This window comes from Anopheles darlingi, chromosome 3 (assembly GCF_943734745.1).
Source record: "Anopheles darlingi chromosome 3, idAnoDarlMG_H_01, whole genome shotgun sequence".
NCBI classification, from domain to species: Eukaryota; Metazoa; Arthropoda; class Insecta; order Diptera; family Culicidae; genus Anopheles; species Anopheles darlingi.
In genome coordinates, this window is record NC_064875.1 from 62388315 (window position 1) to 62399541 (window position 11227).

Below are 11227 nucleotides of genomic sequence, written 5' to 3' on the forward strand. Positions count from 1 at the left end.
TGAGCTCATAACGGTAATTCCGCGCTATCAAAATCGCCCTTGATCGCTCGCTCTCTGCTACTAATTACTCCTCCCGAGACCCGGTTCCTATCTGGGATCGGGCCACATCGGACAGACCGGACAGGCTATTTCAATAAATTGTATTTATTTTAGCTGCAGCCAGCGACTGCGGCTCTGGAAGAGCATTAATGAAGCTCTTTTTCTCTCTTTCTCGCTGCCGCCATTTCAATTGGGGTGCACCGGGGGGATAATTGTTAAATTATGCACCGGGGACGGCAGTGGTGGCCACAACCGATCGCTCTAGTGCACTCAACTAAGCAGCTCCTCTGCTCGAAATCCGTTATATCCAAATCGAACCCAGACGAGTGGTCCGTGGGCTACTGCAGTTTTGAATAGATAGACCGGGAGAAACTTCTTGCTTCGTTGATCACTTGAAGGAGGAAAAGAGGAAGCTATTAGAAAATTATCCAAATCTAATTGAAATATGTCCATCAGAGGGAAGAGATCAGCGGAAAGTGGGGGGAAAAAGATCAAACTAATTAGCTGCCAGCGCTAAACGTTTTGAAACTATAAACTAATTGGACATTAAAAAGATTAAAGTAGGTAGTCATTATAGAGATTGAAATGTAACTTTCAAACGATATCTGTACAACATAATGAACAATTCGTAAAAAGCGAGTTAAATTGAATTAGTCCCAATTTGATAGATTAAGTACGAATGAAAGAAGAGGATGTAAGAGGATCGCATCTTCACCATCGTTCGGCACGGGTGGTCCATTTACGATCCGCAGACATCCAACTGCGCACCTCATGATCTCGCGTGTTCAGTTCCTTAGTTTTCCAATTTGCACAAAAAAAACAAACACACCATCAATTACTATCATCATCACCACCACCAATCAGGAAGGTAACATGTATCCCTCCGTAAGGTCAGTAATGGTGACGGCGGCGATAATTTAAATTAATAAGCAAGCAACTAAACATAGCAGACTTTCTCTTTCTTTCGCTCTCTGCGCGTCTCGCGCTCAACTCAATCGAAAATGCGAAACATCAGTAATGCTCGCAAGCGCATCACATCGGCAAGAGATGCAAGAGAAAGATGTTTGCGCGCGCGCGTTATGCGCACGGAGTCTTAATGTTTTCCACATTCCCATTCCAAAAAACCCGTTCTCAGGCAGCCCCGCCGCGGGGTGTGCATGGGATTAATTGAAATGACAAATAAAGCGCGATAAAGTGAAATGCCATACCACACACAAACACACACACACACACACACCCAGACCGGTGAGTCGGGAGATCAGTTAAACGGCAAACCGACACATGGTGTGCTTTCCCTGCTAACGCACAACAGCCCGTCGATGTTGCAAAATGTCCGGCCATTAAATGAGCTTCGGGTACACCCTTTAATCCGAGCTGGAGAGCTCGAGGCGTTACGTCGGGAGCAAGTGATCTTTTCCTTCATTATCGGCCCGGCAGGCAGGGTGGGAAGGTGGATGGTATTGCGATCGGTAAACGCCCGACGGTAGCGCGTGACAGGTTGTGGGGTTTAATCAGGGGTGAACACGTCAGATGGTTCACGTTTCATTACATGTTACAAGACGCCACGATCACCGCCCGATCGGTGGTACGCCGCGATCGCCTCCGAGGTGGTCAGCTACTGGCGTTCAGTGTAATTACGATGGAAACTGATACCCCGTGGCGGTGATATCGGCGGTGAGGCCTGGTGAGGTGGTGCAGGCTGGTTGCATTCATGTCAAAACCCGGGGTGGGCAAAACCCCGGGCTGGGTGTGGTATTTCTAACGAGCAATTTGTTTGCTGAAACGCCGCCTAAAGTCAACATTGTCCTTAAGAAGTCAGCGGCCATCAGCTGGCAGGATGTAAACTAGACGGGCATTGGTCTTTGGAACTTTTCTTATTAGACTTTTAACTTTTGAATTAAAACAGTTTATTAAAGTGAATACTAGATGTTTTAAGCAGAATACTCCTTCTCAATGCTGTAAACGGGCTTTCCGCTCCTATTGCCATCACTTCCCCAAATTGGAACACCGCGGTGCAGTCGACCTTGCGCCGAGCCTCTTCCATAAGAATGCATTGGCATCAACCAAGCAAATAAAAGGACCTATTAAACATTGGTTCCATCCTTGAACGTAGCGTAAATTCCTCAACTTCGAATTCCGTCTCATCGCGGACAGGCGCGGAGATGCAGGCGCGTTCCCATCATCCACGGTCACCATTCACGGTCACCGCGCGGTGAGGCATGCGCGAAAAAGGGCATCGTGCGGCCATTCCAAAAGATCGCAGCGTAGCGCAACGCAGCGCAGCCTGATACCTAATTAGTCGGCAACACCGGCCGCGCGAGACGCAGGAAAAAAAGGGAAAGGCTGAAATGTCAGAATGCAGCCCATTATGCGCACCAAAGAGAGCCGGATCCGCGTTCAGAACAGCCTCTCCGACCGGGGGTTCCGTCAAAGTGCGGCCGCACGGCGATAAGCGCGAGGGAAATCCTTGGCTTCGTTCGATCGAGCTCATTTCCGATTCGAGATCCCCTTCCCCTCCCCGGGTACGGTGCGTGGCCAAGCCATCTTCGTGTGGAAGTGTATTAATAATTCATATAATCAACAATCGGCTAATGACGCAACACAAGGGACCTTAGCAAGGGACCTCGAGAGCAGCAGCAGCAGCAGCAGCAGCAGTACGTACTGGCGACGAGGAGAAGGTGAAGCCTAGTTCCACACAAGACAACGTGCTGTATCACTCCCGCTATTCCGACCTCCCCCACCCATATTCTACTACGGTGGAATGTGGTGCGCCGTTTTGCTCCGCTTGTTTGCGCCGATTAGAACGACAGCTCGCTGGCAGCACCGCACAGCAAGATTCCAGGCCTGCCCCAGGAACGTCATCCAGGCAGCGAACTCACCCCTCCCCGGTGGCCATAAATTCCATTGCGCGGACCACCAAAAACAAAGCAAAACAATTCGTCTCACTGCGGCTGGGCTGGTGGCGCTGATTATCAGCTCCGGGTGCCGGGTGTGCTGGAGCACACCGAGCACCGCATAATTATCATTCGCAACTCTCTCTCTCTCTCTCGGTCAGGGTTGCGGTTCCTGCGATCGGAGCGGATGGGGGGTGGAGAGAATCAATTATGCGTTCCATTTTTGGGGAGGCTGCAATTTAGTGCGCACCCTTGTACGATCGTCCGCGCCCAGATTGTATGTTTGGTTGTTCGATCAAGCTGTTGGCACAAAGCTGGCTGCCTGCCTGTCTGCCTGCCTGCAAGCTCTTAAGCCTACTTAGCTGCCCATTAAATCATTTTCAAGTTTCTCGCCTCTCAGGATCGGGACGGTATCGTTGCGGCATATGGTCGATCCGGGTCCAAAGCTTAAAGGGCAGCCATCGAGCACCGTGCAATCCTGTATTCCAAATGCATCGAACATGCCAACTGCACTCGATCGCACGATCGACCACGATCGGTTTTCGACGTGCGCGTGCCCTGACAGCCCGCGAGCCCGTACGGAAGGCGCAAACAATAAATCATCCCAGTAGTGCACCGGGCTGAACCCCTGTATGGTGCACCCCTGCCATGATGGCCGATCGTTCCGATCGTTCGATCGATCGAGGGTTGGCTTTCAATTTCAATTTACGCCAGATTGCAGCGCCAGATGATCGGGCCGCTGTGCGGGCTGTGGTTTGCGGTGACAGGCAAACGGAAATGGACGACGCCGATTGTTTATCAAACGCGCTGGCATGCTGGTGGTATTGTTTCGTTTCGAAAACACGTAAGCAACACTCGCACAAGTAAGTGCGCAAGTTTCTTTTCTTCAAATCAAACATACCGACATCCTTTCGAATCGATCCGCATCACACCGATGGATGGCGGGCCGGGAGTGTAAAGCGTGAGAAACGTGTCCGCAAGCTTCCTTATACAGCGCGGCGAACCGTGCAATTTGTTTCCAATTGGCGCCAAGTAGAACGCGCGCGCAGACCTTCACCAATGCTGTCACATTTGGTAGTGGCAACCGGCTAATGACCGAGACCGAGGGTGATGGAGCCGACGGAAAGGATGAAATGAATCAACGCCTCATCAGCGTGCTTGTTTGATTTATGAACACACACACACACCCCGCGCACCGGAGTGAGACATCATCGCCCCATCGATAACATGTGTCCCCGCAACATAAGAGACATGTGTACGCGGCTGATGTTTTGTGATGTTTTCATCAATCAACTTGAAGCATGCCATGTCGGGACCTCGCGAATCAATCACATACACACACACTCGGTTCCACTCTTTCTCGCACGCTAAGCATCTCTTGATAATCGCTTTTTGCTGAATTGCTGATAATGCGAGGCTTGGGATTGGTAGAATACGTTTTTTTCGCGGAATTTTTATTATCAGGATGCCTTTCTTTTGCCTTCAAGCGGTGTACGGTACAGATCATACACTGTTCTTATCAGTAATTGCCGTTAGGCGCACTGTGAAAAACAATTAGCAAATCCTGAGCCTCACAATGCTTGATTCCTGACTAATTGAAATTAGAGTTGAAAAGGGAGAACGAACCACACCGTTGGTTAAGATTAGCCATTTCGCCTTATGGTGTCTACTGATAACCTAGCTCAGCAAGAGCTAGGTAAGAGCAGGAACATCAAATATCACTCCGCACCATCTGCCCCGTGTTGCCATCGGGCGCGCGGGTCTAGCGTTTGCACCTTGTTTGCGTGCTAATTTGCAACCATAAATCGTGCATCGACGCATGCAAATGGATGGGGACCAGCCGGATGACCAGCATTATGCAACGGACTAATTCGAATCAAATTCGATTGGAATCTCCACGCCACCTTATCGCAGACACCATCGATGATTTGATTAGTGTGCTCCGCGGGGAAGGGCGCGACGATGAGCGAAAACAAACACGAGACCATGTAGCTCGATCGTCTCGCCAGCGAATCGCCGCTCAACACTCGCGAGCAAATCAATTTAAATGGTTAATTTATGCAGCCGTGAAACCGCGCTCGATCGCCGTCAAACTGCTTGTCAAACAGACCGATATGTCACCGTCGCGTCGCTCTAGGCAACACACACACACACACACACCCACCGTGAGCCAGCCAGTCGTAACCCGCGACGCGCCTGCTGCGGTTAGCGTAGTTTGCAAAGAATGCAGCTGCATATGGGTTTATGGATGGCGAACGATGGGCCATAGTAGCAGCAATGGCGCAAGTACCATGAAAAGATTTACGATTGTCTGGCTAAAATGTCTCCTAAAATCCGCAAAGCTCCTCTGACGTGCTGGTGGTGCGCTGGTTGTTGGATAACCTAGAGGCCCTATAGAGCGAAGTGTCCTCAATTCACCAAACAACCGGCAACTAGCAGGTTGCAACATCTTGCACATTACGTTGCCATCCGTCTAATTGACTGATCAAACAGATGCAAATTAGAAGCCGGAAAAGCATTCCGAGGTAGGGGGCTCGAGTAAACATACGTAGTGTACGCCCTCTTAATTACTAATCCCTTTTTGAATTGAAAGTGGGTTAAGTTAAAGGGAGACCGTAGATCACCGTAGATACGGTTCTCAAACAGTCCGGAGTAACTAGTCCATTTGTTTGTACAACGTATCCAGGTCAGTCACCAATTTGACGACCTATTCGATTGCTCAATGGAGTACTGGTCTAGAAAGTTGTGGAACTTGTATATAACGCTCCCACTTCCTACAGAGGGTATTGCAATATAATATAATATATCTTTCCTAATCTACCGTAAGACAAACTCGAGTTTTAATTGCAAGCTATGAGATTTTAATGCGAACGTCTAACTAAGTATGAACAATGTTGGTTTAACTAGTCTTATAAGCTTGTCTTCACATTAAATGTTCCTTCATGGAGCTGCACGCCAACCGAGGCCCACTTCTATACCTGAAGAGTCACTCACGGCTGCCTGGGCACAACGTCACCATTATCGTCATCCTCGTCATCATCGACAGACCATAAAAAGAGGTCCCACTTCACCGCAAACGAAGGTGTCACCGGTTACCGGTTTGACGGTGCTTCGGTCGTCGGCCACCCCCGCGAGACCCTCGCCCTACCACCACCAACACCACACCTTAAGTGACCCATAGCAGCCCGAAAAGGAAAAGCGGGCTTGATTCATTCATTCATTCATCAAACATCCCGAACACCCCGCTCCATTCACAAGCAGTCCCAAGCCGGGTCCGGGAGAGCCGGTTCCCGATCGCACCGAGGATCGCTCAAGGGGTAAAGGGGGATGAGTCCAGCAGCCGCTGCCGCCGCCGCTGCTGCCGCCGCCCCTGCTCCCTGTTCACCCGCGGGAAAGATGTATTTCGCTTCCATATATTCCATCATCATTTTGGTTTCGTTTCGTTCCTCTCGAGTCGATTCGTTTACTCAGACCACCAGTCTCAGAGGGGGAACGATTCACTTGAGATGCCCGCTCGCTCTCCCTAACGGGATGCACTTTAGCTTTAGCTCCAACGGCACCCTCCCTCTATCGATTATCATCGGTTCATCGGTGGGGAAGTACAGGAGGCGACTTAAAATGTCCATTACCCAGATCCCGGTCGATGTTGCTGCAGCCCTTCCGGGGTGGAGGGAAAGGTATGGTTCTAAAAGGTTGTCCAATGTTTGTGCCGCCCATTTTCACCTGTATGGTACCAGCTTGCGCCGCGTTTTTCCTCGTCTGACAATGTTTGCATTGACGCATCGAGCCTCCCGGGGGGCTCGATTGGAAACCTTTCGATGAGCAAACCACCACCAGGGACAGTGCAAACAGAGACGATGCTCTAAACGATGCTGTCGATCGTGCGAGCGCACTTGAGTTGCGCGTCCGCTCGATATCGAACTAGCTCATGGTGCGCCCCTTCTGCCACGATTCGTTCGATAACCGATGCGGACACTTGATTGATACTTGACCTTAGTAAGCGGAACATGTGCGTTTTTGGGCTGATTATATAAAGCCTCGCTAAAGGTTGCAGATGAGTTTTATAAATAGTTTTCACTTCACCATTTAGCACAATTTAAGTGTAACAGATGGATAAATTGAAAATATTAAGTTGCAACTGCGGGAAACCCAACGAGTTTGATCTTGAATGTTACGCAACGCAACGGTTGTCAATTGTAGTTCGTAATACATCCGCTTCTCATGCACGTTGACCTCCATTTATCGAGCATTTTGAAGGTTACTATCTACCCCGGGCTTTTCCAGCTACCCCACACCTAATAACATAATTTGACCAAAAAAAAAATGGTTAAAGCACGCCAAACATGGAAACGTGGAATGCGACGTGGATAACTTTACGACTTTGACCGGATGGCGCAGAATAGTAGACAGCACGGAGCACACTAGGATAGGTGATGCACACTAGATCGAGCGCACAACCTCGAGCACAACGACGGAGTGTGCGTGTGACACAGTTTGCTCCGAACCATAACATAACCTCAACTTCGGTTCATTGATCGCATCGATTCATGTGCGTTCACCTCACGGGAGGAGGACGAGGGGCCAGCGTTCGTCTGGGGATGCAACTGCTTTTAGCGTAGCGCTATGGTCTCTTCGTTTGTCGGATCGAACCAACCTTCAACAGCAAACATTCTCGCGATCGGTATTTTCTGGTTTTTTGCGCTCAAACTCCACGCCAATCCGGTGGCCTAATGTTGTCGTCTCCTGGTAAATGGCGATGCGTTTCACAGATTGGGTCTACGTGTGTGTGTATTCGCGAACACTTTTCGGTTGGATAAATGGTAGCGCAAGCGCACCGCTTTTTAGCACGATGCTCGCAATTCACTTCGTCAACACCGTAGCACGCGTCACGCTTGTTCGTCACCTTCGGTATGTCGGCATCCGCAGGAGATCACCCTCGGGATCACATGGTAATGAAATTCGAGTGGAAAGCCACCGAAAGACACTCAACTGCGAGAGGCGAAACCGCAAGAGCATCGGTGGCACATGTTTTCAATGTGTTTCCGATTTCGCTCTTCAACCATTGCAGATGCATCTAGCACATTGCAATACTTTATACGCAAAGCGATATCCGGTTGTGTCGTTTCGCACAAGAAAGATGCAGATATATCGGTACCAGACCAACAGATGACCGGAATTTGTGATGTTCCGGTGATGCTCACTGCAGCGAAATTTCAATTTCCAGCCAATGCCATGCTCAGTAACAAAAAAATTTACCCCAAAAATTTACGATCATCAAACCCGAAACCTTCACATAAACTGTGTTTACGAGCAGACAAGTGTCCATCGTCTGCGCAAGAGCAGCGGCATTCTATCCAAAACTCTCCGGTTCACCCAAGGATGACAAATCATTTCTTTGCGCTCATCCTGCTACACTGCCCGAAACCTCGGCCCCGGCGTATACATTAAGCCAACTGCACCACGGATGCAGCGCAAATTTGTCCTCCCAACCGCACCCAGTCACCATGGGCAAATGATTAAGGAAGCGAAAGTAGCAACCAACCGCGTAACATGACCGAAGCGGCCGACTTGCTTCGCTCACAGCCGCCGGTCATCCATCGTCATCATCCGCCACTCTTTCGGAGCAGACGATGTTGTGGGGGATTGGAGCACGAAAAGAGAACGAAACCGCGCTAGCAGCCAGCGTCGACACAGCCCCGGTAGGACGGTTGACCGAAATTAATTTTGTCCTCTAATTGGCGGTGCCAATTTCTGCTGTCAACGGCCTCTGTCCGGCTCTTGGGACAGACATCATTCTAGCACTGCGAAAACGTGCAGAAACTAATTTCCAGATGAGGCCGACACTGAGCAACTGACAAGGTTGAGTCGTAGAAGCAGCACTTCACCATGTAGTCCGTGACGTCGAGTAACCGTGGGTGTACTGCAGTACTTACTAGACACCGGCTAGATGTTAGTTGGCTAGAACGTCCTCTATTGCAACTCAGACTCAATCTTCGAATTAGCGAAAGGTTTGATCACTTCGGATTTATGGATTCTCCGTTGTTTTCACAGAGCGTCACCACACGCTAGCGACACTTTGGGCACCAGATCGATCGATTTAGCACCAAGTTTTATCGATTAGTAAACGATAGTAGCTTCCGAGGTACTGCTGACCCGAAACTCCCGAGAACAAGGCACGGTTGAAGGCCAACTTCACTCGCACATGCACTATCCCTTTATCTTAGTTACATCGTGTCTGCTGGGCTGGGAGTCATCAGAAAGGCCTAGGGGTGTAATGCTGCCTATCGCAGCACAAAAGTCCCCAAAAACCCCGCCAGCAGTGAACGTAAATGTACTGACTGCTTTCTAGTGTCGAAGTTTATCACTATTCCTAACTCGCTAACTTCGCTTACTATAGATGGACACGGTGTCTCTATAAGGCACACAGTACGTGTAGACCAGCGGCAAAGTGAACTAAAATCACGTCACCCAACACGTACACAACTCACGTTTGAAGTTTAAGAACTAAACACTTTACGCGTTTAAAGCGAAAACACTTCGAACACTCCGAATGCTGCTTCCTTCATAGAGCGACGGAGCAACAACAACCGCGATCAGCATCCCAACCGCACCGTCGATCGACGACCACGAAATGAGAGATACTCACCTCACAGCATCGAACGTATCCCCAGAGAGCAGAACGCCCCACTCTTGTGATCTCGCTCGTGGGGAGCGCACTGCGGTTCTCTCTCTCTCGCTCTCTCTCTCCCCGAGTCTCACGCCGTTTATCTCATCGAAGGAGGCGCCACAATATTCCGCAACGCGACGCCGGTGTGCGATGCTCGATTAGGAGATGATAAGAAGGCTTATGCGTTAATTTAGCTTACCTTCTTTGTTTTTGTTTTACTTATCCTCCGCATTTCTACGAATCCCAAATCATGGTCATGGGTAGAGTGAGAGAGTTTCCAGAATCGAAATGCATCATGATCCACTCACTCTATCGTCACTCTCGATGGCAACCCCAATTCGTTCAAAAACAACAGCACATTATCACCATTATCATATGGTCATGAGTAATAAATACATTTATTGGCACTTTCTACAAATAGGTTTCGTGGTTTAAACTGCAGATGGTGTTCCTATGTACAGAGCAAAGCTCGATGATGCGCCTCGCACCTGTTCAGGGAGCATCCTCTTCGAAACTGTACCACACCGAGATCGGGGACCCTTTGTACAGTATCATCTTCCGCCACTGGTCATCAAGTGCCGCATTGGTCCGGCCTGCCTTGGGCCCCAACAGCACACTGCCGAGCCGCGTCTTCTTACCCACCTTACTCTTGGTTGCCATTCCGATCCTGATCGAAAGGTGCTCGAGCGCAGCCTCACCGGTCAGTGGCACCACCACGGTACAGTCGTCCGGATTCCACCGGCTGGACAGGGTCGGTCGGAAGGGGTCCGACTTCCAGCTCGCCGCCAGCACACCCTGCTCCAGTACGGTCGTCTTCAGGTACACCTTCTCGGCGATCGACTCCAGCTCCTCTTTCACCTTAATCCCACACCGCAGCTTGGCGGTCGTGATCTTTAGACACAGACCCTTGTGGCTCTTCTCCCGGTTCCGAACGCTACGCACAATCCGGCGCACGTCGAAGCTGAATCGGTTCTTGTGCGAATTAGACGTCGGCACCGGTGAACCGCTCGAGTAGCCTCGGCGGCATTCGAATGGCGTCACCTGCGAGGCGCCACTATCCGAGGACAGCGAGAGTGGCGAGAGTGGTGGCGGAGAATAGGGACCCTCGATGTTGAAGCTACAGTCCTCACGGGGTGACTTGGACTCGATCAGTACCTCGGTGTAGTCGGCTAGCTGTAGCGTCACCTCAACCTGGCCACGTGGGCTACTCGTCACCTGGGATGCGAGCGAGATGAGAAACAATAGGGAAAACGGTTTCAATTAATCACCCCCGGGGTAGAGTAAAGTACAGGAAAATGCAGGAAAGGCAGCCCAGAGCAGACCGGTTGCTAGCGGGGTTTCCGGTGAGAAACACATTAAGGTTAACCACCACGCACGATCTAATTACCACTTGAGCTTCTGCTTCTTCGGCAGCTACATCCAGTGCGTTCGAAATCGTTTAATCATAATTATTCTTTTAATTTAATTAATCGGGCTGTTACTGTGATTTCATTATGATGCCCGGATTCGTTCGTTACTCACTTTAGGGGAGAGTGAAGATGCTTTGCATTACACCGATTTACGCCAGTACTTTCTATTGTCTTCTGGACGCCGCTATGGGTAAATGCATTAAAAAACAGGCGCCACA

At 50.0% G+C, this 11227-nt stretch overlaps 2 protein-coding genes across 7 annotated transcripts in view; both read right to left on the minus strand.

The window, feature by feature from the left end:
* Positions 1–9553, minus strand: part of LOC125958042 (apolipoprotein(a)) — a 37402-nt gene extending 27849 nt beyond the window's left edge. Inside the window, exon 1 of one of the 4 annotated variants that reach the window (XM_049691144.1) lies at positions 9422–9553. The gene's annotated coding sequence lies outside the window, so the exon portion shown is untranslated. Of the gene's footprint in view, positions 1–8866; positions 9306–9325 lie in introns of those variants that run through there. The other 3 variants (XM_049691145.1, XM_049691143.1, XM_049691146.1) reach the window with 3 other exon arrangements.
* Positions 9554–9980: 427 nt separating this feature from the next.
* The window catches only part of LOC125958047 (uncharacterized), a 7852-nt gene continuing 6605 nt past the window's right edge, over positions 9981–11227 (minus strand). For all 3 annotated transcript variants that reach the window (XM_049691154.1, XM_049691152.1, XM_049691153.1), the window contains one exon: positions 9981–10815. In XM_049691154.1, coding sequence (XP_049547111.1) covers positions 10093–10815 — 723 coding nt within the window. In that variant the 3' untranslated portion in view covers positions 9981–10092. The remainder of the gene's footprint in view (positions 10816–11227) is intronic.